Source organism: Drosophila takahashii, chromosome 3L, assembly GCF_030179915.1.
Source record: "Drosophila takahashii strain IR98-3 E-12201 chromosome 3L, DtakHiC1v2, whole genome shotgun sequence".
Lineage (NCBI taxonomy): Eukaryota > Metazoa > Arthropoda > Insecta > Diptera > Drosophilidae > Drosophila > Drosophila takahashii.
This window is the reverse complement of record NC_091680.1, coordinates 16,627,054-16,651,697: the sequence shown is the minus strand read 5'-3', so window position 1 is coordinate 16,651,697 and position 24,644 is coordinate 16,627,054. Positions and strand designations below refer to the sequence as shown.

The 24,644-nt window shown below is 38.9% G+C and overlaps 1 protein-coding gene across 1 annotated transcript; it reads left to right on the top strand.

The window, feature by feature from the left end:
- Positions 1–277: 277 nt before the first annotated feature.
- On the top strand, positions 278–19,322 carry LOC138912882 (uncharacterized). Its single transcript, XM_070214496.1, has 2 exons — positions 278–583; positions 19,214–19,322. The coding sequence occupies exons 1-2, from the start codon at positions 366–368 to the stop codon at positions 19,320–19,322; spliced, it is 327 nt and encodes a 108-aa protein (XP_070070597.1). The 5' UTR covers positions 278–365.
- The last annotated feature ends 5,322 nt before the right edge of the window (positions 19,323–24,644 follow it).

Below are 24,644 nucleotides of genomic sequence, written 5' to 3'. Positions count from 1 at the left end.
ACCGTGAAGTGAAACCCGATCCCGACCGCACATGACGTATACGCAATATGCAAAGAGCCCGCGTGGCCTTCAGATTGGGTGGTGAAGGCAATCGGGTGCCATGCAAGCTGCAAGTCTGCAGCTGACGGCAGTGGTGATTAGTCTACCTATAGCTAAGATGTGCTGGCCAACTGTAATAACTGCTGCCAGGCACTAGAGGCACTACTAAAAACAAAAAAGAATTGCAGAGGAAGTCAGACAAAGAAGTCGACGGCAGTTGCCAAAGACAGTTCGATGCGTTTGGAAGTGTCGTTAAATAGTCTCGGTCGGAATAATCGTGGTTAATCAACGTGGCGTATGCGTGACGCAATTCGGCAGGTGTCGAAATGAGTGAAAAAGCAGAGGAATCAAAGGAGGAGAATGTCAAGGAGGAGGTCTCAAACGAGGGTTCTAGTTCTAGCACTTCCTTGCTAACATTGGACACACATCCTTACTTTCCGTTCCTTTTCGATCCATATTCGTCTTCCAAATATGGTTCTCAAGTGAGGGAAAGAAAGATAGATCGTTGCTTGAAGCAGTTGCAGGATGCCCTCAAGGGAGGAAAGTAAGTATTTATTAAAGAAACAAATTTTAATATCTATAAAAAATATTTATTAGTTATATTTATAAAAAAATAAATGTTAAATATGAAAGAAAAAGATCATATTTACCTACAAATGCAAATCATACGACTCCATAAATAAAGCAAAGCCACCTTCTTCACCTATTTTGTTCGCCCTTATTCACCATCAATTATGTTCACTGTCAATTGGCAAATTGACAAACGATTGCAGTTGGATTTGTGTAAATAATTCAGGGCAGAGCATAATGCCAGCCCGGGGAAATTCGGCCTATCCTCCGGCTGGCTGACTATTCATAAGGATCAAAGGCACAGCCACACGAACTGGCATTCCAGTTAACCCGAAAGTGAGTTGTCTTGCGGTTGCTGCTGCTTCTGCTGCTGCTGCTTGTCAAGGGGCATTAGCATTTCAGGACTGTAACTAATCACAAATGATAACATTTGCATGTGCAAACACAGACGCACACAAGTGCGGAGGTGTGGGCCGGGCTATTTGCATACTTAAGTGTGCAGTTATTACCTTGTTATATCGATATAAATAACAACGGACGAACGGATTGCGCCTAATGAATCCTTGTTTGTTCTAATAAGTTTTGAATTTATTATTGATTTACACATTGACCGGACAAAGAGCAGGACTTAGCAGCAGATTAAAATAGCCAGAAATCACCGGAGGAATTGTAATGTATTTAAATATTCAAGAGGCCCAAGCGGAAAGCCTTAAAGTTTATGCCTGTGTGTTTCATATTTTCGAGAGCTGATGATTAATCATTCGCATAAGGGGAAGCTCAATTGTTTGGCATATTAAATCATCTTTGTAGCAGTATTTCGTTCCTCCCATCAAGTATCCGCCACGTAGAACACTTTTTCCATGACACTTCCCTTGGCAGCAATCAAATCGAAGCCCACACAAAATTCAAACGAAAACATTTAATCGCATTTGCATACAATTTCGCCATTTCCACGGTGTCCACCCTCTGCTGGTGGAAATGAATATTTATTGCCAGCAAAAATTCAAACAAATTAAATAATGAAGATTGCATTTTAACGGGCAAACACCCAGGCCAAAAAGAGAAAAATTAAAAGTGGGAGAGCGCGTATCTCGATTTGTGATTGAATTGTCACATTTCATATTTTGCCCATGACTTTTTCGTATTTGCAGCTTTTTCTCTATAAATAAATTATAATATCAGAAATAATTTGTTGCACATTTCGCTTCGGTTTGCCAACCGCAAATACGAATCAATGGCACAAACATTCCGTTTGGGCTCTGTAATTTTTAATGGAACACAAAAAATATGGCAAGCGAATACAATAGCTAAAATAACTATAATAATAATTAAAATAAATAAAAATAGTTGCGGTGAGATAATTCCCAGAATTTATGCGGAAAAGTCAAATATGATAATTGCAACTTTTGGTAGGTTTGGAAAGTGGAAAATAAATAGTGAGTAAAAAGTGGAAGCGGGCGGATGGTAAATGTATGCCATTTTTAAACAGAACCAAAGCTGATTATAATTGAAATTTTGCTACGTCAAATGGTGTGCCAAATAAATCGAATAATAACAGAAATAGTAACGGACATTTCATTTCGCAAAATGGGAATAATGTAAAGGAAAGTAGTGCAAAAATGGGAATGTATATATTTTGTCCTGAAATTGCAAAAAGGTATTATGGCATTAAAAGGGTATTTATTAAATAAAGCTGCTGAATGAAAAAGGTTTTTAAATTTGTTTATAGTTAAGTTGTGTAGCATTTACATTTTGTGATTTATCCTAATAAAAAAAGATTTATATAATGTTCTTATTTAAGTTAGGAGCTTTATATTTATTTTCCCATAAAGCAACACATTTTTTAGCTAGTAATTAAATCATTGAAAATCAATGGCTATTGAGATGAGAATCTCGAGAAGTCCCGGCGATTTTCTAACTGAGTAAACAAACAACATTTCCAATCTTAAGCAGGCTTCCTGCTCTTATCCCTCTGATTTTCCACTTCCCGCGGGTCAGCTGCAAAACTTTATTTCCATAAAGCGCCGAGCATAAAATTAATTTACTAATTGATGAGGCCCTGATCTCAATACGCAAAATACCCCGACGAATTATCATCATCGTCGACAATGCAAACAAGTTGAAATTCAATTACGCGAACGACGGAGACGATGAAGGCGAAGATTGTGAGGGACTGGGGCTTCGGAGGTGGAAACTGAGAAAAATAATCATAAGGCTGCGAGAAAACAAAGCGTAAAAGCCAAAATGGAAAGGGAATTGTGAACTGAAGTGGGGCGGTGGATGCGAGCTAAAGAGCAATAGCAAATATAAGTAAATAAATAAACCGAATAAACTGAAAATTTATTGAAGAAATACGCGAGCCGCACAAACAAAGGCATAGGATGATGATCGATGGGGGGGCCTTGGGGGGGAGATATGTATGTGAGGCATACGGAGGGGCCGTATAGGCGACAATACGCAAACCAAAATCGGCGACGATGCTGTCGATAAACTGACTTAAATCTCACACCCCGACGACAGCTATGGATGACGCCAATGAAAAAGCAACGACAAATGACGACTTCGACAATTAGAATCCAAGCGTTGCCCTGTTGCCCAAAAGCAGATACAGATGCACAGCAAGAAAAATATATATATTATCAAGTTTTCAAATAATAAATGAAAGGAATCGAAAACTTAAAAGCATTCTCTGTACTTTGCTCGGATAGAGGGATATAATTTTACATCTTACTACTAAACAATTTAATAATTTACCATAAATACGATTTATTTTTTCGCGTGTATAAAACCCAGATACTACATCTACGATTTCCTATAAAGCAATAGATACAGCGACACTTCAAGGTTCGAAATGGGCCCATATGCATTGAGTGATTTCACAATATTTAATAAATAATTTTATAATGGTTTCGCTGACTTCCATCCCGAAAATGAAAAGGCACCGAAAAAGATTTCTGTCCTCTTTGCACATAATTTAATTTTAGTTGTTTTTTGTTCGTATCTGCCTCTTTCGGTTGTGTGTACTCAATTAAAAAGCAAAAGACCAAAGCGGCAGCAAAATGGAAAATTGTTCCGAGAATCGTTTGGCGCTAGCTCGGCCAGCGCAATTAAAACGGAGAAAAATTGAGAGCGGGCACGAGGAAAGCGGAATTTTCCTTATTGAGAGAAATGGAAAAGTTCAAAGTTAAAGATAATGAGGTGGCAGAAGGAAGTGCAGAGGGTTCCAAAGAAGTGGGGTCAAAACAACCCCCGGGAAGGCAAGAAAACTTTTCAAACTTTTGTCTTTTATTTTTACACGGCAGCCGAAGGAGAGTTTCCTTAACCATAATTACGTCTAATTTCTGGGTTTTTGAATTGGTTGAGGCCAGCTTCCAAAAAATTTAATCAAGCTTGCATAAATTTCAGAGAGGTTTCTGAACATTTTCTTCGGGATCTTCCCTACAATATATTAATTTATTATTCGAATATCAGTAAGGTATTTTCTAAGATTATTTTTATTTTGTTCTTAAAATTGGATTTATTTTGTACTTATTTTAAAAATATAAATACAAGAAACTTTTAAAAAGGAGATCTCTGAAGAAGTATGCTACAGATTTTTAAAGATATCCTGATGAATCTATTTTATAGCAAATAATTTGTTTATTTTTCTCCACTATAATTACTAAATTCCCCGAAAAATTCCAATGTCTTTGGCCATATATTCTTTATTTTAATGGGTTGCTTTACACCCTACGCAATTGCACCAAGTTTAGGTAGTATTTTCCCCAGATCTTCCGCATGCGTAAGATGATTATAATTATAAACCAAGGCAAAAACTTTATTTATTGCTTTTGGTTCACTTAGGGCATCTTATCCTAATTCTTTGCTCATTATACCCTTGCAGAGGGTATTATGATTTCAGTCAGAAGTTTGCAACGCAGTGAAGGAGACGTTTCCGACCCCATAAAGTATATATATTCTTGATCAGCATCACAAGACGAGTCGATCTAGCCATGTCCGTCTGTCCGTCTGTCCGTCTGTCCGTCTGTCCGTCTGTCCGTCTGTCCGTCTGTCCGTCCGTCTGTCCGTCTGTCCGTCTGTCCGTCTGTCCGTCTGTCTGTTTCTACGCAAACTAGTCTCTCAGTTTTTGAGCTATCGGGACAAAACTTTCGCAAAAGTCTTCTTTCTATTGCAGGTAGTATATATGTCGGAGCCGACCGGATCGGACAACTATATCTTATAGCTCCCATAGGAACAATCGGAAAAAAAAAACTTTAAAAAATTCTAGCTTCGGTGTTTTTTGAAATATTACCTTCTACTTTTGGGGATGTTATTTTTTAAATATTTCTAAATTTCGAATAAATTTTTTAAAAAATCGGACTACTATATCATATAGCTGCCATAGGAACGATCGGAAAATTAATGGAAAAGTAATAGGAAATAAATTCTAGCTTCTTTGGTTTTTATTGTATTATCTTCTACTCTAGGATACGACTCTTTTTAAATATTTCCGAATTTCAATTTTAATTTGATCAAAATCGGACTACTATATCATATAGCTGCCATAGGAACGATCGGAAAATTAATGAGAAATATTAGAAAATTGAACATTTTTGCGATTTGTTAATTAATAGGAATGATCTGCAAGGGTATATAAGCTTCGGTTGGCCGAAGCTAGCTTCCTTTCTTGTTTTTCTCTATTTTCACATCGATTTCCATCACAATTCAAGAACTGTTGCCTAGATCTACACCACAAGTTATGTATTTTCAAAACAATTTGTTTATGAACAAAAAGTATTTCCACGGCCGGCGGGGGGAAAATGTATTTTCATTGCTTTTGATATGGGAAATAATTTACAAAATAAATTAAAGCCATCTGGCATTAGCAGATCATTTGTGGGCGAAGCTTCTTCGCCGGAATGTGATCCACGAATGGAAAGTTCCAGGGCAAAGCCCAAACTAAACTCTGGAAAATGCTTCCGCCTTTGCTGAGCGTTTCCAATTAAATTCCAGGCGCATCGTTTAGTTAATTAAGCCATCTCAATCAGGGAGCCTCGAAACCCAGGCTCTGAGACGCTGGCTAAGTGACAGCGAAAGAACAATAATAATAGTAATGCGGAGAAAAGGCTTTCGCATGCCATAAATTATAGAACAAATTATGCAAATCGCCAGCGAGGAAAACACATAAAGCAAAGAAAAAGAAGGAGGGGGCTCTGGGGACAAACAACCCACAACGATGACGACAACAAGTCACCCACAACTGCAATTGCGGAATTAACTGCACTTGGCAGAGGGGCGGGGCAATACTTGGATGGAAGGCAAATTAAAAATCCAATGACGGCACAAAATCATAAACAAAACAGTTGAGGAGCAGTGAGGGGTTCCCAAGTGCCAGAGACAGAGGCCATTGAAAAACAAAAGGGATCGCTAAAAGGTGTAGAGGTAGCGGCATAAAGACACCCTTGGTAATATAAATTAAATGTGCTGTATACAATATTAAAAAAAAATATACTCCATTTTATGGATATAAATTGTAGAGCCTAATATACCCCGCAAAGTGAGGTAATCATTTCAAGGAGAGTGGAGACAGCATTGCCCTCTGTTGGTGGCAATTAATGTGATTATGTTAATTAATTGCCTTGATTAAATACCAATACATTGGGCAAGTGACTGAGAGCAATGACACAATTTATTAGTCATTTATTTTAGCTAGAAAGTGATAGGGTGAAGAATATTTTTTATTAAAGTTACAGATACATTAGTGAATAACTAAAACAGCTCACTAAATTCTAAATCGACTGAAAAGTATTTTTCTGCCACACCCTGCGAGTTGATTTGGACATATGTATTTGTACTGAATATTAAAACCGGTATAATGTTTCATAACTTTTAATCTGCTGTTTATTAATCCGAGTTTTGTTTATTTTAATACCTACCCCGTATAATATGTTCCAGTAATCTCCCATACAGCCCCTTACATCTTCCCTCACTGCCACGCAGCTCTTCAACCATATAATTTACCATGGCAAATGAACAAATTTTCAATTCTCTGTCGTTCCATGGAGTTTATTAAATACATATATCCATAAATAACGATGCCGAAACAACAATGCCGCCGGCTCATGTGCGTAACCCCCAAAACGAGCCTCATAAATGGCAATAAATGTCATAGCACTTAAGGGTTAAAAACTCAAGCTCAACTCCCAGAGAACTAGAATCGAGTTCAAATCAAAAGAGCAGATTGCCAAACGGCCCAGCGGGCGATCGGCGAAAAAGGCATTAGAAATACCCCTAAACTCCAGCTGTTGTTCCTTGGCTCGTTTAGTTTTGTCGCTGTTTATGTTAAACATGCAATTTCGATTTGGCATATAATTTTTTAATGCTGCCAAGAGATCGTTCCGTTTTGCGGGGAGGAAGGTGCCACCACCCGCTGTTTTGTTTGGGTGACAAAAATGTCAAATGAGTGTGCACAGGGAAGAAATCATAATAGCAACAGCTGTACAAGAGCATCTCAAATATCGGATTATTTATTCTTTGAGTAATCAAAATCATTTAAAATTAAATTAAAATTAAAAAACTATTTTAAAACATTTTTTTTTTAAATTTTCGATTTTTTTTAGTAAATAATAATAATTATTCGAAAAAATAAGCCTTCAGAAACCACTAAAAATTCTCTTGCAGGGAATATCAGTAACAACTGTCTAAAAGATGTTTATATAATGGAAAATAATGATTTTTTCTCAGTATAAAAATGTTTATAAACAAAAGCTGAGGCAAAAAGTTCTAGAAGTGAGATTGAGCTAATGGTGATGCCAGCCAAACGTCCTCCCGGATCTTCAGCTCCTGTCAAGGTGCGAGGAGACATCTACTTAGCTCCTGTCAGACATTTTCATATTCATGAGGCTCCATCTCCGCTTTTTTCTCCGCCAGTAATCCCAACTTCTCGCATTTGCCTCGCCCGATTCTCGAACATTTTTCCGCTGTCTTCGGGTGACGGGAACGGGCAGATTGTGCACGTGTCAATTGAAATGAATGTCGCCTGGCGTCCCGCAGTCGTTGTCCTCGTCATCTCGACTCCCCCACTCCGAATCCCTCCCTCAAAGTCACCCACTCCCGAGAACAACTGCGTATGACTAATCTTTGACGGTGGCTTTTGTTGTCGTCATCGTCTTTGCCAACGAAATTGTCAAGAAACAAAAGGATGTTTGTGGGGCGGAGGTGAGGTTTCCACTTGGTTATTCGGCAGGGAATTACCCTCTAGAGTTTCACTAAAAGAGCTAAATATGTCGTCTTCACATGGAATTCTTAATTAGTTGCTTAATTATAAACTGCATTATAAAGGGAGATCTACCGTTTCAATATAAAAGAGTTTTTAAAAATATATTTATATTTATTTAACACTATTATATTGTATACAAATTAAACTTAAAAAATTTTACAAATAGTAGGTATACAAATTCAAACAAGATAAGTAAAATAACAAGATAAATAAAATAAAAACTGGAAAGAAATCTTTTGTAAGACAAGCATTTGTTACAAAAATGTATGCCTAATCAATAAATATATGTGGTGATATTTATCCTGTATAAATTACTAGGTTTTTGTCTCCTAAAATCATTTGACTTTAAAAGCACCATGTAATAATGGATATTGACATATTATACACAACCTTAAAACCGACAATCACTTAAATTCAAACCCTATCAGTTCCTTTAGGGTAACCTCCTTCCCAGCTGCATTTCCCTTTCGAGACAAATTCCATGAAACTTTCCCAACCCTTTGATGCCTTTCGAGAACACAAATGCGCACTTTCTCCACATCACATGCACTTGGGCATCTATTGAGTTCGCATTGACTGGGAGTGCAGCATGTCACAATGGAAGCCCAACCACCGAATCGTTTCGCAAACGGAAGGCAAATCCCAGAAAACCGAAACCTAAACCAAAACCGAAAAACACACCAGCGGAGAGCGAAGAGAGAAAAATTGCGTAGCAGTCGAGCATTAAACCCCTAAAGACACCCTTAAGCACCCTCAAGTATTTACATTTGAATTTCACACAAATAAACTCGTCGACTGCCAGTCGATTCTACCCCGACCTCCCGACCCATGGCCCTCGCTCGATTTTTTCTTGCCTTTGGTCTGGCCCTGGCATGGCATCCCTTTTTCGGCATCAAAATTAATAATAACAATAAATTGAAAATGGCAGACCGACAGAGCGAGTGGGTGCCGGTGGCGGAGGGCAGAACGGGAAGCGGACTTATAACCAGAAGGTATTGTACCATTTTACGAGTGGATGTAACAGATCAGGAAGGAATTATAGTAGTTATTGGTCGTTGCTTAACAAATCGAAATATAAAAGAAATAAATCTCAATATAATACAATAGTTTTGAGATATTAGTGGGATTTATAAAATTTAAACCAAGACATGGAAAATTTGTATACTTATTTTAAAACACCCTATCAAAGAACCTGTACATTGTCACGAAATGTTTTTAATAATTATCCTAATTATTATACTAATTTTTATTATATAATTAATATAATACAAATATAATCACTATGGACGGCAGTCCATGTAGTGACGAAGCGCACCAGGAGAGTGTGCGAAGGCGACTACTATATATACACGAAGAAATGAAAATCTACTGTGATGGTCCGATCATAATGAATGATACACCTATCGAAAGGTATTGCGAAAACTAACAGGATTGCATACCAAGACTCTAAGAAAATAAATTGGCTTAGGAGAGAGAGCGGTGAAAGTGAAAAAGTGAAAATTTCGAAATTTGGAGCTGTTGGGGCCGGTGGGGATAAATGCCCCCTCGAAATGTTTTAGTTGTATTCCTTTTGAAAATACCCGTCGAATGAGGGGTCATTTGTCAAAATCCGACGCTCCGTTCAAAAGTTATAGCCAAAATAAGATTTTCTTCGTCTTCCCAAAATGAAAATTTAATTCTGTTTGTCAGTTTGTCAGTTTGTCAGTTTGTCAGTATGTCAGTTTGTCAGTTTGTCAGTTTGTCCGTTCAAAAGTTATAGCCAAAATAAGATTTTCTTCGTCTTCCCAAAATGAAAATTTAATTCTGTTTGTCAGTTTGTCAGTTTGTCAGTATGTCAGTTTGTCAGTTTGTCAGTTTGTCAGTTTGTCAGTTTGTCAGTTTGTCCAAAACATGTTTTTTAAGTTTTGAAAATTTGATATGACGTTCATGACATCGATATAAAAAACTTTTGTTCTACCACTTTTGGAAAAACTCGCTAGTTTAGCGGGAAAACAGCTATAAATAGCTAAAATTCGGAAAGCCGTAACTTCTATACTACTAAAGCTACAGACTTGTGCTGCATCTCGTTTGAAAGGTATTTTTAAATGCTATAAACGCCTTCTATATGCAATTTGTGTAAATGTAATAGTTAAAAAAATATGCACAAAAGACAATTTTTGAAAACTTTTTTTTTAGCTTTTTTTTATTTTTATCAAAAACGGCTCTAACGATTTTCCTTACAACTTTAAACTGTATAGCCCTTGAGATTCCTTAAATTTTGGTATATAACACATTACTGTAAAAAGTCACGTTTAAAAGTTATTTTTATACGAAAATAGCCACTTTTGCCAGCTCGAACAACTAACGCTCCCTGAGTATTGAATTTGGGTGAGGGTATCCGAACTGTATTTTAGGGTCATGGAATCAGTAAATTTGCACTAAAGAGTTCCATATAGGAATCTTTTGTTCTACGACTTTGGGAAAAAGCCGCTACTTTAGTGGGAAAAAGCTAAAAATAGCTAAATTTCGTTAGTTTGTAAGTTCTACACTACTAAAGGTAAAGACATGTGCTATACCTCGTTTAAAAGGTATTTTGAAATACTTCAACGCCTTTTAACTTAATTGGTTAAAATATAATAGTTTAAAAATTATGATTGACCAATTAAATTTAAATGTATATATTAGCTCCTATGAGAGCAAATGTAAACAAACAAAAACTTCTGATATCAATTAAAAACACCTCTTAACGAGGTAAAAAACTAGTGACGACCGCACCTTCAACATACAAAAGTTCTGATATCAACATTTGTGACGAAAAATTATTACACTCGTCATTAAATAGACTTTCTAATCTTTTCTCATTCGTCACGCTGCAATAGAAAATACCTGTGAAGGGGAAAAGGCTGGAATAGCTTGCTAGGGCGGGCCGAATGAGAAAATATTAGAAAGTCTATTTAATGACGAGTGTAATAATTTTTCGTCACAAATGTTGATATCAGAACTTTTGTATGTTGAAGGTGCGGTCGTCACTAGTTTTTTACCTCGTTAAGAGGTGTTTTTAATTGATTCTTACTTATAGAAAATTCTATAAATATTTTGTAATAGGCCAGAACTACTATCTTGACCCCTGCTGTATATATCTACTCGATCCGAACGCCCTGCCTGACTGTCTGTCAACATTTTGCAGCGACCGTCAGTATGTGGGGTGCTGGTGGTTGACGGCTTTTTCGGTTTCCATTGCAATTGCATTTTCAGCACACAAAGTCGGGGGAGTAACTGGGCGGGGTGGGTGCTAGCTCATACCTCTATTTGACACTTGGCCAGCGTGTTGCCATTTATGCTTTTCCATATTGATTTTCCAACTCGCCCCGTCTCTGCCCCTGGTTTTCCGTCTTTGTCCAACGTGTTTGTGTATTGAATTCCAAATGAATCGATTAGCTACGTTGCCTTCACTTAGCCCATTGATTTGCCATCGTTGTTGTCGCTTTTGTTATGCTGTTCTCTTTTCCTTTTCCATTTCCACTTCCTCTTCCTCACTGAAACTCTTACCCCTGATTGTTGTTTGCTTTGCCTTGCATTTAATTAACTTTTATGAGCATTTCCCATTTCTGAATGACGACAGTACTTGGTTGAGTTACCTGAGATCCGAGATACTTTCGAGTGTGAAATCGATTTGGTAAATCAATGATATAATATCTCACCGAAAATTGATAATTGGGGGAGGTTATTTACCGATTAAGGGAGAAATCTAATCTTTAAAGGGGTTTCGATTTTACAAACAATTTCATTCGATTAAATACCTAACAAATTTTATAAATACTTCTTTAGTTTAAACGAAAAGTATTCAATAACTAATCATATATACTTCTTAATTGATTAGATTATCACATTCAGTCTTTTAACAACTAAAATCTGGCTGAAAATTAAATATTTTCTTGTACTGTAAAAATGTCAAGTAAATTAAAAGTAAATGATTTCAACCTCAGTGCTAATCAAACTCCATCAAACATAATTGTAACAAACTGCTGCCCAAACCTTTGGCCAATTAAGACTAATTTCAATTTGAATCCGATTCCAACTGGCACAACATAAGGACTCGAGTATCTTCCACCCTATAACATTTCCTCAAGGACGGCCGACAATTTGAAACAATTTCCTTCCATTATGCCTTTCAATTTTCCCTTGCTGACTTTCAACACTTTTAATTTGCTTAGGCTGCCGGCAGTCGGCGCAAATCGCATCGTTCACCAAATCGCCTCGAGCTCCCTTTTCTAAGCAGCGATTTCTCGGGGTTTGTTGCGGATTTGGCTGGCAAATTTTATTAGCCTGTCCTGGGGGCTCGACTCGCAAAGAGCAGGGCTCAAGGATACCCGTGGACAGGCGCTCAGCAAAGCCAGAACCGAAACGGAGCTGAACGGGTGGCGAAGCGGGAAACCAACCCCGCCATTCGAAAATCATCCGCACCACCATCGCCACCACCACCACCGTATCACCACCACAGGGCTCAGTGAGTGGTTTGACATTTGTGCTGACGCGCGAACGTATGCACACAAGGATGTGGACCACGACGATAAAGTGGATGGGCTTTGGGAAGAGTGATGAGGATGTGCACAGAGGGAAAAATATTCATTACTTTCAAATGGGTCTTCTTATTTTCATATATTTCATGTCGTCCTCAAAGTTAATTACCTAATAGAGTGATTCTGAAATTAAAAGTTTTCAATAAATGAGCTAAATTATACTTAATTTTCAATTTCATGGTCACACTAACCATTTATGTGAGGCCAGCTGTACAAAAGAAGCAATTGTAAACAGTTGGTTATCGATTTAACAATTTTCATGTAAGAGCATTCAATCCACATTGAAAGGAATCTTAACCTGACAATTTGAAGTTCAAGGTCCATTTTAATAAAATTTTTCTTACCGTGCCTCCATGTAGATGAAGAGTCTGAGGGATTGATGCCTTGGCAGGGTTGGAAGTTGCGCCGATAATCTCGATAATGAAGTGACTTCGCCTGCATGGTCATGCATCCTGTTTGGCTTCCTTGTTTATCTCTCTCCGTCTGCGCTTTGATATCCGGCTGGCATTCAGCTTTCAGGATTCAGGACTCGGCATTCCGGATTCAGTCGGCAAACCCTTAAGTGGTGGGTTTTTTATTTGTGCATTGTATTTACTTGGCTCTCTACCTCTTGTCGCTCAGACTTTTGACCATTTTGCACGGAAATTGAATTTAAATTGGAAGTTTTTAACCCCGGCGTGCGATAATCTCAAGTCAATACGGAGAAATCTACATGAGACTGGGAACGAGATGAAGAAGAAGACGGTTACCGAAAACGAGACCCTGACAAAAGGAATTGCGTAATACTCGGGCAACCTCACCGCCCCGCGACACATACTCCGTGGCAAATGTTCTTTTCAAATTCTATTAGCAAACAAATTTACTGAAAACCCAACACAAGAACCCAGAACGAGGGTTGCTGGGAGGGAGGGAGGTTTTCTCGGGTCTTTCGGTTAGGTAAGACCCTGACATACAACACGTTATTTGGTGTAGATAAATGAGACAATTGTTCCATCTAATTATCTGATAATGCCAACGATTTCAATGATAATGAAGCGATCTCACCGCGTAGCCGTGTAGAGAGAAGCGGAACAATGGGAAAGACAAACACCCCTTTGGTTAGGGAATTCCTCGAAAGATTCCAATCTAAATGTTTGTTTAGACAGAATTGGTTATGAATTGAGCTTTGAGCAGGGCATGAAGTTGCTTTGAATTGGCTTAAGTAAGACGGATGCAGGATCGGGATCTATACAAATTGTTTGATAGATGAATAATTTATTACGTTGAGATGGAGGTTGAAAAGGTAAGTAGCTGATTTTTTTGGGCTACTGTTCAGAATTTTTATGTGGAAGTATCCGATACACATAAATGAATTAAATGTTATTTAAAAATGATATTTTTGTATTATAACTAAAAGAAGGAAAAGAGAATTGTAATCAATTAAAGTATACAAATAAATGGTTTACCAAATATAATCACACTGCTCTTTGTAATGTGCCCATCTGGAAAGAAAACTTTTAGTCTAAGTTAATTTGTTAATTCCTTTTAATAGCTCATCCTTCCTTGTTAAAGTCAGCTTCCCCTTTTTAGAGGGTATTTCCTCAAGGCTCACTCCTTGCATATGTTATAGGTTGAAATCGGGTAACTCTCCGTCTCTTGAATACTAATTCCCCTTTCCCGTCCAACAAGGTTGCTTATTGCTTTTCATATTTTTTTGGCCCTTCTATTTTGTATTTATTTTTTTCACATTTTTTTTTAGCTTTTGCGTTTTGCGTGTTTAACCCTTTGAGGTTACATTTGGCGTGTGTTCGGGGACACCCCATCCCCAACCTTTTGCAAAAAAAAAGGTTCGTATTTTGTATACGCACCATAAAAAGGAAGCGAAAAAAAGAGAAAAGGATTTCTTCGACAACAAAACAAGCAGAACTGATGAAAAGTAAAAGCTCAAATAAAAATACATGAATTTCTAGGTATACATATAAGTATATACCGATGTGCTTATATACGCTTGCACACATATATCCTCGTGCTTTTTTTGGTACATTTAATCACAGACGATGACGCAAAAAGAGTTCAAAGAAGGCAGGCATTATGAACCCCGAAGTAACCCCAACACCGAAAGCATAACCAGGGGCTGCTGGCGAAAGATGCTCGAAAGGGGTGGAAGGGAAGGGGTCCAAGGGGTGTGCACAGCCCACACCTCACCGAGGACATTTAACCCTTACAATCGAGCAAACATGTGCGACGCAGGGAAGTTATTATTGTGATTATGATGATTGTTGTTCAAATAATTTCGAGTTTGAGCTTTGACTTGAAAGAGATTCCGTTTCGCTGTCATGATCTACCCCTCGACTTCCCATCATCATGCAAATGAGTCAGGGAAAGAGAGATGTATAATGCCGAATGGGACTGCCTCTAAGCCGGAAGTTCTTCAGGTAGTCAAACAAGGATGTTCCCCCGATAAGACACCCTGTTTATATCGCTGGGTAGAGCGCAACAGGATGCACATTAGGAACCGCTAAGAGTCCAATAAAACGCTACCCAGGAGCGATCAAAAAGGAAGCAGAAGGAAAGAAAGAAAGAACTGAACGATGGGTAGAAAGTAGTAAAGCCTCCACCAAAGATAAAAATAAAAGTGCACTAGGAGGAAAAATATTCCTGGAATCGAAAATGTATACCTAAGAAACAATTTACCGATACAAGTTTTGTCACTCGAAATAAAATTTTTAATTTCATAAATAATATTTTTGTATAATCTATAAAACGTATAACTGAAAATATTTCATTACGAATTATTATTTTATTTTATTAAAATATATTTCAAAGAAATAAATGAAAAAATATATGATCTATGGAACTCACAAAATGATACAAATAAGTTAATTATAATCTAATTACTCAACTAATAAGGGCTATTTTTCCGAGTGTAGATAGGATCAGTCACCACTAAAACCGAACCGCACAGGGGCATCGGTTCGTCGTAGGCATCTAAAGAGGCTCCGAGGCCTTTTGTCAACCGGTGAACAACAGAAGCCTCGAGTAGGCACAACTGCGTCACCGTCACCGACATGAGTAGGATGGGCAGGATAAGCAGGAGCCGCAGGAGCAGAGGAAGAGGACTTAGGGCAGAGAGGGACTGAATGGCAGTCAACAAACGGCAGACAAAACAGACAATTATCGGGCCACGCAGTCATGACACTTATATCATGTGTGTAAAGCGATATTCCAGGCCATCCAGAACATCGATGGAGTGGACTTGAATGGAGTGGAGCGTGCTCTCTTTGTTCCGCGGGTGTATCTGTGAAATGGGTCTGTGTTTGTGCCTGTATATCTGTATATCTCTATCTATATCTGTAGCTGTAGCTGTGCCATATCCTTGACATTCACAGTCGTTCCGCCTGAGGAGCTGCGGATTCTTTCACTCAGGGCTTCCCTTTGGTGAGTGGTGCGGTTTATTGGTTTGTAATAAGCTCTTTGAAGTGTTTAATTGAAGCTTTTGTTAAGCAATTAGACGCCAAAGTGAAGTCGCGTCGAGGTGTTGCCGCCTATTGGTAATTGCCCAACCTAAGTGCTATCTCGTTTGTTATGATGAAAGATAATGCTTTTTGTGGGCTAGGGGAGAACTTCACTTCACTTCAACCGAACTGGAAAATAGGGAAAGGGGTGGACGGCGGACTGATTTTTACCTAACCCAGCTGCATTGGTCCCGTTTTCCGTTCGCTCGTCTTCTCTTCTCGGTTTTTATAATTTATTGTAGCCGCATTTTATTTTTGTGTATCTATGGAATGTAAGCAGACAGCCGATTGCATTCGAGCATCTTCCACTGCAACAGCAGCAGCTTGTTTTGCCCCAGCCGAGGCACAGATACAAAGATACACGGATACCCAGAAAAATACTCAGATACAGATACATCAGTTCGTAGGCAAACAGTTGGGTAGTCACTCAGACTCGGATTCAGATTCCGATTCCGATTCAGCGTCGCATGCAAACGCAAAAACAAAACAAAATGGAATTATCATTGACCGCTGATCATGATCATCATGATCGCGATGGGAGATGAACACCATCGTCATCTGCCTTCTGCTTGTGTGCGTTTTGGAGGTGATCTGCTCTACTATGTGTACTCTCTGCTCTGATATGAGCACAAATTGTCTGATCTATTTGGGCGATGACTGCGTGAGTGGATTATTCTATGACGCCAGTGATTTTCGAAGGTGGGAAGTTAAGGGTTTGTTTGGATTAACTCCATTAGATGAAAAAGAAAAATCACTCACCATATTATTTGGAAAGGCAGCAAATTATTTTATGCTCCTTTGATAATGGAGTAAGATTTGTCTTACAATTGTAAAGTTCTTAAAAACCATTTTCCAATCAAATATCTAGGATCAGTACCTTAAAACATTTTATATTTTTATATCTCAGAAAAAACGCTTAAAAAAAACAATTTAGCCTTAAGAGACCTTTGTTCCAAAACCGTTTAGATTGGGTATACAAAATAAACTTTTTTGATTAACATTTTACACTGTAAACAACTTGGGAGCTTTATTATTCTTTGCTTTATTTAGAATAATATTATCACGTAACCATCTCTAACCTCGGTTTTCCCATTGCCACGCACTTTTCTGGGGGAATTTTCCTCTCTGTTTGTTGTTGTGTTGTACTTGATTGCGGCATAATTTCTCGCTCGCCTCCATTTATACAATCCCTCACTCTGTCTCTGTCGCACCCCTCTATCCCCATCCCCCTCCCGCCGACCAAGTGCAACGCATAAATTTTTTATTTGTTTGGTATTCATCTTATTTCGTTTAATGTATTTTTATTTTCAGATTTTTTGTTGGCTTGTGTTTTTCATTTTTTTTTCAGCTTGTTTGGTGTTTTTAAGGTAATTTTGTTGGCGAAGAGGGCCAGTTGTTGTTGTTGATTTTGTTGTTGTTGTTATTGCGCATAAGTATTTTTTGTGTGTTAATTTTTTCGTTGTTGGTGTGGTTGACGGGTTCGTTCAGTCATTCAACTATATAAAGTATTGTCGTTCCTTCTTCCTCTCAATTATTATTCGTTTCGTTTCGATTTCGTTTATGTACAACGCACTTTTCTCGTGGTTGTTGTTGTTGTTTGTTTGTTGGTTGTCGATTGTTGTTTTTATTTATCGCTCTTGTTGTTGCTCTTTTGAAGCGTGGGCATGTGGCATCCACTTTTGTTGTAATTGCGTCAGGTAACTGCATGAATAATTATTAAGTTATTCGAGGAGAGGTCATAAAAAGGGGGGGCATGAATAAGAGGAAGTACGACCCTCTCACTCTCTCAATATTTATGGGATTTCTCCCTGATATTTGATTTATTTTTAGTCATGCTCAATCACTTCTACGAGGCGAAATAGTTAATTTGAAAACAGAAGAGCCTCTTTTCTTTGTTTTTAAATGCCTAATATGGAATTAATAAAACAAGGCAGTGTTGAGAAAATAATCGCAGAGTTTATTTTAATGAGATGTTTGTTTTTTATTAAATGACATATTTGCGGTGAATGGAATGAATGGTTTTTATAGAGCTCTATGAATTTCATTCAATAAATACTAAATAAATGAATAAAAATATAATATTAGTAATTCGAAAATTTCAAAACACTCTAAACCCACATAAACTGAAAGTTCAATATTAAATCTTCAAAACAATCCAATTTTCCTTCTGTTCAATATTAAATCTCTCTGTCAAAACTTCAAAACCAATTTTAATCTTCAATAAAACCTAATTTAACACTATTAAGCCTGCCTGCAGCAATCTCCCAAGGCCTAATGGTATTTTCTGTGGCTTTAATTTGGCTTATTAATAGAGAAGTCATACGCCCAGTGTTAAGCCACCATTGCCGTATCAATTTACCGCACTCGGAAAACACGAAAAACAGAACACCCAGAACAACCCAGAAGTTGTAACTCTCACAAAACCAAAAAAAAAAAAAAAAGAAAAGAGAGCGGGAAAGAGGAAAAACATTTTCATTCATTCCAAATGCGAGAACAGGAATCGAGAGAGCTAAATAGAAATTCCGATGGTGGAAACCATCATCGTCATCATCGCGTTGTAGCTCATCCTCATCCACTTCTTGGATGTCTTGAGGCTTCTTTTTCGGGCTCTTTTCTCTCGGCGGCGTTGTGATATTTATGTTTTCATCAAAAGAGCAGGCGAACAATCAAAATGCGCTGCACTCGACTCCAGACCAAAGACCCAAGGAAGCACACCGATGCAGATGCAGATACGGATACGGGTGCGGGTTTGGGTTCGCGTTTGAGTTCGGGCATGGGTATTACTACAGCTGCAGGTACAGATACAGATACTGCAGATACGGATACAGGGACAGATACAGATACAGATGCAACAAAACTGAACTGAAGTGAAGAAACTACAGGCAGACAGACGGCAGCAGGCAGCAGGCAGCGCTTTAACCTCATATTTATCCAACAGATACTTATAGCGAAGCGCAAAAAAGCAAGCAGCGACAAAAGAAATGAAGGCCCCTCAGTCCCCAAAGTCCCCTTGCACTGAACACAAAGGGTACTCAGTCCCTTTATATTAATTTGTTATTTAAGTATAATTAATATTTTTTAAATTTTTAACACTCTATTTTGTTATTTGTTGTATGACATGAAATATAAAATGTAACAGTTTCACTTAAAAAATATTTTTTAAATTAAAATTACAATATTACAAAATTAAAAAATAGGTAAAAATACAAAAATCATATAGAACAGTTCTTAAGTAATACAACTTTGTTGCCTTATAAGCAACATTACTAATACCTAAAATTCAAATTTTTTAGATCAAATTTTCTTTCGCGTGCACCCGAAACGAAAAGAAAATACCCGGAGAGAGTTGAGGGGACGGAGAGAGCCAGGCAAGAGTACAGGCAAGAAAACAAATTTCAATAAAATATTATTACGCTTACGTTTATCGAACGCAGCCAGCGAGCGAATGAGTGAGTACGAGTACGAGTACGAGTATCTTGCAGATACTCAGATACACGTCCGCACTCATTGTGCGAGCTGCTCGACGTCGTCGGAATTCCGATGACGATGATGAGGTTGGCGATGCGATGGAGAGGATGATGAGGTTCGGTTCAGTTCGGTTCGGTTTCGGTCGCCAAGCGTTATAAATAAACCATATCCATCAATTGCTTAACTCAAAACAGCGCTAAAAGATACAAAAGCGATACAACAGCAACACCAACAACAACAACAACAAGCAGAACAACAGCAGCAGCGCCACATATAAAGATACAAATACAGATACAGATACATTTGCCCGATCCCAAAACGAAACCCAAATAAAAACAAAAACCCAACACCAGAGCAAAAGGAAAAAAAATCATAAACGAAACCGAGCAGAGAGCGAGAGAAAAAAATAATAAAAATAAAAACGCCAAGAAAATCGTCAGCGTCGACTGATAAAATGCATGAAAACCATTGGGGGGGGGGGGCGAAATCTCGAAGTATCTGCCGGCAAAGAGCCCCCCTCCCCGACGCCCCTGCACCACCCCAAGTTCCTCCTTGATTTTTCCTCTTTCTCTGCCTTTTTTCTCGTATTTATGTTGCTCTTGTGAAAAGGAGAGCCCAGAGGGTAGAGGGCTGTCCAGGGCGGCCAGAAGGGGCCCGAAAAAGGGGGTCCAAGGGGTCCGAGGGGTTCGAGGGGCCCGAGGGGGCGGTGAAGACGTCGTCGTTGTCGTTGCCTTTCTTTCACTTTGTGTGGCAGCCAGCCAAGCACTCAGCATAATTTTGCACGCTCTTTTTCTCCTACGTTTTTCGCTGATTATTTTCTGCAGACCCCAAAAGGGGGTGGGGAACTTGGGGGGCTCTGTGGGTCTTAGCGGGGGTGAGGGGTGCGGCGTACCGACCTGCACGTGGAAAGGTGTCTGCTTTAGACCCAAACCATCCACAACAAAAGCAGCCAGCAAAGTTCATCGTTTACTGCTGCTGCTTTTGGCTTTATATTTTTTTTCTGTTTTTTTTTTTTGTACCCTATATTTGTTAAGCTATAAGATTAAAGATCTCTATAAATTGAATTCAGATAACTAAATATTAAAAAAAATTAATCAATTATTTTTCATATTTCTTTCTTGAAATTAAGAAATTTTGTATTAGATTTTTACTACATAGTTGAAAAAAATTTCTATAAACTTTTAATTGTCTCCCAAAATAAATCCATTTATTTTAATATTAGTGTATTGTTAATAAAAGCATTAATACTTAATATAACCGAGAACATTCATATTTCATTTTACTAGTTTAATCGCTTTATGAGTGTATTTCGCCCTTCGCCTCTTTCTTTCTTTTTATTTTATTTGCTTTTGGCTTTGCCTTTGCACGCATTTTACTAGCATTCGGTTTTCCGCCCAGCCACCCCCCAGCAACAACAACAACAACAGCAACAGCAAGAGTAGCAGCAAAACAACAGTTACAACAGCAGTTGACGATGATGCCCTGTCTCTGTCGCACTGCATATGGCCCACTCTTTCGCTCGCTCACAAATGCGCAGCATATTTGCCGACTGACCGACGCAGCGACAAACAGACACTTGTTCCGCCCGCTGCCCGCCCACTTTCCAGCCACCCCCTCCCCGTTTTTGCCTCCACTTCCCTACTTTCCACCTTCTCCTCCACCTCTCCTCAACACTTTTTTTTTGCTTTCGTCTGCTGCTTTGCTATTTCTCTTTTTTTCACTACTATTTTCACGCTGCTGCTGCTGCAGTCGCTGATGTTGCTGCTGCTGCTGTTGCTGCTACTGCGATGTTGCTGCTGCGCTGGCTACATAATTGATTTTAGAGCTGCACTCTCCAAATGCGTTGCATTCTGCTGCTGCTGCTGCTTCTGCCGACGTCGCTGCTCCCGTTGGCAGTTACTTTTAGTGTAATCTCAACATTTGCTGCCGATGTTGCTGCCGATGTTGGTGTTGTTGCTGTTGCTGCTAGTGGCTTTGGTGTTGCTGTTGCTTATGTTGTTGCTGCTATGAGTGTTGCAGCCGTTGGTGCTGTTGCCGTTGTTCCTGATATTGCTGTTCCTCCTGTTGTTGCTGTTGCTGCTGCTGCTGCTGCTGTTGAGTTCTTCTTCCAGCAGCAACATCAACTTCCTAACTCCCCCTCGGGACAACCGCCCCGCCCCCTTTTTAGCCCACCAACTGGTGGCAGCGCTTTCGTCGCTTGCTTTTGGGTTTTTGGTTTTTGTGAAAACCAGATTTTTGTCGTTTTATGCATTAAATTGTTTTTACAGCCGCTTTTGGCAGCTAGAACAGGGTGATTCGTAAGTCAGATATATTGGAAATTTGTTTATTTATTTAATTATGTTCAATCATTATATGCACTAATTAAGAAATAAATAAAAAAATACTTTTTTTCCATAATTCGAATATTACAAAAAAATAAAAGGTAAAGACTATTATAAAAAAAATATTACATTAAATTATTAAATTAGGAACATAATTACAATTAATTCTAGCCAGCAATAAAACTTTTGAAAAGAACGGTTAATGGGATTTTATGAACATGAAAAAAACCTTTTAAAGTTAAATATCCTTAAATCTATCTAAAAACATTTATTTTAGGGAAAAGTTATTCTCCTGCTCAAGAAGTTTGTTTAGTTTCTGTAACTACTTAGTATTCAAATTAAGTTTATAGACACACCTTCTTATGAACTTTTAGCCGTATTATTAGCTAATAGTCCTGCCCACCCCCACACATCCTGGGACACCCTGTATGCGCAGTGCTCTGGTCTCCGTCGTCGTCACAGCAAAAGTAACAGGAATAGGAACAGGCACAGGAACCAACACACAACACACGCACACACACAACACACGCACACACACGAAATGGAGGGGGGAGGCTTTGTGAGGGGGAGGGACGACGAAACAAGCCAACAACCAACGCATTTACACAGATACAGATGCGGATACAGATACAGATACTGGCAGGATGAGGGAAATGCAGGGCAAGGAGGGCCGCACGAGGAAAACAGGGGCGGAGGAAAAGGCAGAGGACCGGCAACCGGGTACCGAGCGACAAACAGACCCATTGTCCCTCCCTCGCCCTCGGCAGCGGCAACGACCACACTGCGAACAACGGCAGCAACAACAGCCCATCAGCAACATCAGCACAGCAGCAGCAGCAACAGCGAGCGATGACGACGACGACGGCCTACAACGCTGTACACTTCCTTTTACACACAGTGCAAAGGCACACTCATGAGCACAGTAATCCCTCGAAATTATGATATTTTACCGTTTTAATCTTAAAAATATATGGGCTTTTCAACGATTTATTATAGCTTTTTATGGACCTTCTATAAAAACTTTTTGAAGGATCTCGTTCATAATTTTTTTAAACATCTATTGTAGCTTGAATAGTATTGAAAATTGTGCAGTTTGCCAATATTATCAATAAATTAGGCATTCGATTCAAAAATATTTTCAGGATCTGAGAGAAATAGAAAGAAAAGATTTTACAAAGAAATTTCTTAATAAAAAAATAAGAAATATTATAGCAAGTAACCATATTAAAAGAACTTAAAATATCCTTTAACTCTCAACCTTCTAATTCACAAGTGCCCACTGTACAATCACACAGGGATTTTAGCCACTCGTGTGTGAGTGCGAGGCCTGAACTCAAACCCAAACTCAAACCCAAATACAAACCCATAAGCATAACCCAATGAAGCAGCCTCTGCCAACATACCAACATCATCATTACTTCCATCATCATTGTGAGCGCACAACTGTCGGCGATTTTTGTTGCTTAGCACTCGAGCCAGAAAAAAAGACTTCCTTTCGCCCAGGACCTCTCGGGCCCTCTCGCTCACTCCACGGCCGTTTCATGGGAATTATGACAAGGACTGCCAAAAATCGAGGCAGAACATGTTAAATAAAATAAAACATAATTTTATGCCAGAGAGCAACAAACACATTAACACGGTCGTCGCAGCGCAGTCGTCGTCGACGTCGACGTCATCAATAAATCGCGACCCCAACGAACCACCCACAAAACACCCAACCGCCCCCCAGCCACCCAACCACCCACTGGAACCACCTCCGTACTCCCCACCCAAAATTGTATGCCCACCTCAAACATTATACAAAAGCTTACAAGCCACGCATACAAACGAACTCCGTTCGCTCTCTCTCTTTCACTTCGGCTCGTCCCGTCTCTTTCCCGCCGGCTATCGCCCTCTCCTTCTGGCTCTCTCGTGCTGTGCTCGTTTGTGTTTTGAAAATTTAATCTCGATATGGATACAAATATGCTACAATTTCATTGAGATGAACACCCGATACCAGAAAGCCGACGAGAGTTTCTCACGCTGTGCCAAAGCAGCGACGTCGACGGCGAAAGAGACGGGTATATGCGAAACGAAAGAGACGGCAGGCGAGCAAGAGAGAGAGTGAGAGCCCGAGCCCAGAAGCGTAGTAAATACACTACTACATTTTTCTGTGCTAATTGAGTGATAAATTGGGAGTGGATTTTGGCCAAGAGAGCGTGAGAGAGAGTGTGTATGTTTGTTTGCGTGTGTGGGGCAATTGATATGCTCAGATTAAATTGTTAAATGTTTTTTATTCGGGTAATTAAAGTATTTCACTTTTGCGGCCTTTGTGGTAAAGGGATTGCCAATTAATCACACTGGGTGGTATTATTTTAGTAGCATGTTGGTACTTAAAATACCTTATATTATTAAATCATTTAACCAATTTCGATATAAACAAATAAATGTTTATTTATATCCTGTTGCTTAGAACTAAAAATAAAAAAAATCGTCTTTTGCCCCGCTGACATTTAAAAAACAATTAATCCCGCTGGCGCTGCACACGCCGTAAATCATTCAAAAATCAACCACAAATCACAACAATTAAGACAAATGTGCTGAAAAATCTACTTAACGCAAACACTCACACGGACACCACACACACACACGCATGCAGCCATTAAACGCTTTCAAAACAAACCCAATAAATGTCAGCTGCCCCAAAAAAGGTAGCAGAAAAGTATGCTTTTGCCGCGAGAGAGCATGCTGCCAAAGCAGGGAGAGAGAAAAGGCAGCAGAAATGGTAGCAGAAAAGGTAGCAGAAATACTACTATTTCATTGTTCCACCGCAGTAAGGGGCCCGCGAGGCGAAGAAGTCAAACAAATTGACATACGTATACATAATTATTATTTTACTTAAGTGCTCGCGCGTCGTCGCCCCTTAACAGACCGAAATGAATACGAAATCCGAAAT

What these genes read in the sequence shown, in the direction of transcription:
- LOC138912882 (XM_070214496.1), top strand. Translation starts at nt 366, where the DNA reads ATGAGTGAAAAAGCAGAGGAATCAAAGGAGGAGAATGTCAAGGAGGAG. An exon ending in GATGCCCTCAAGGGAGGAAA is followed by an intron (nt 584 to 19,213) that starts GTAAGTATTTAT and finishes CAAATTTTTTAG; the next exon opens with ATCAAATTTTCTTTCGCGTG.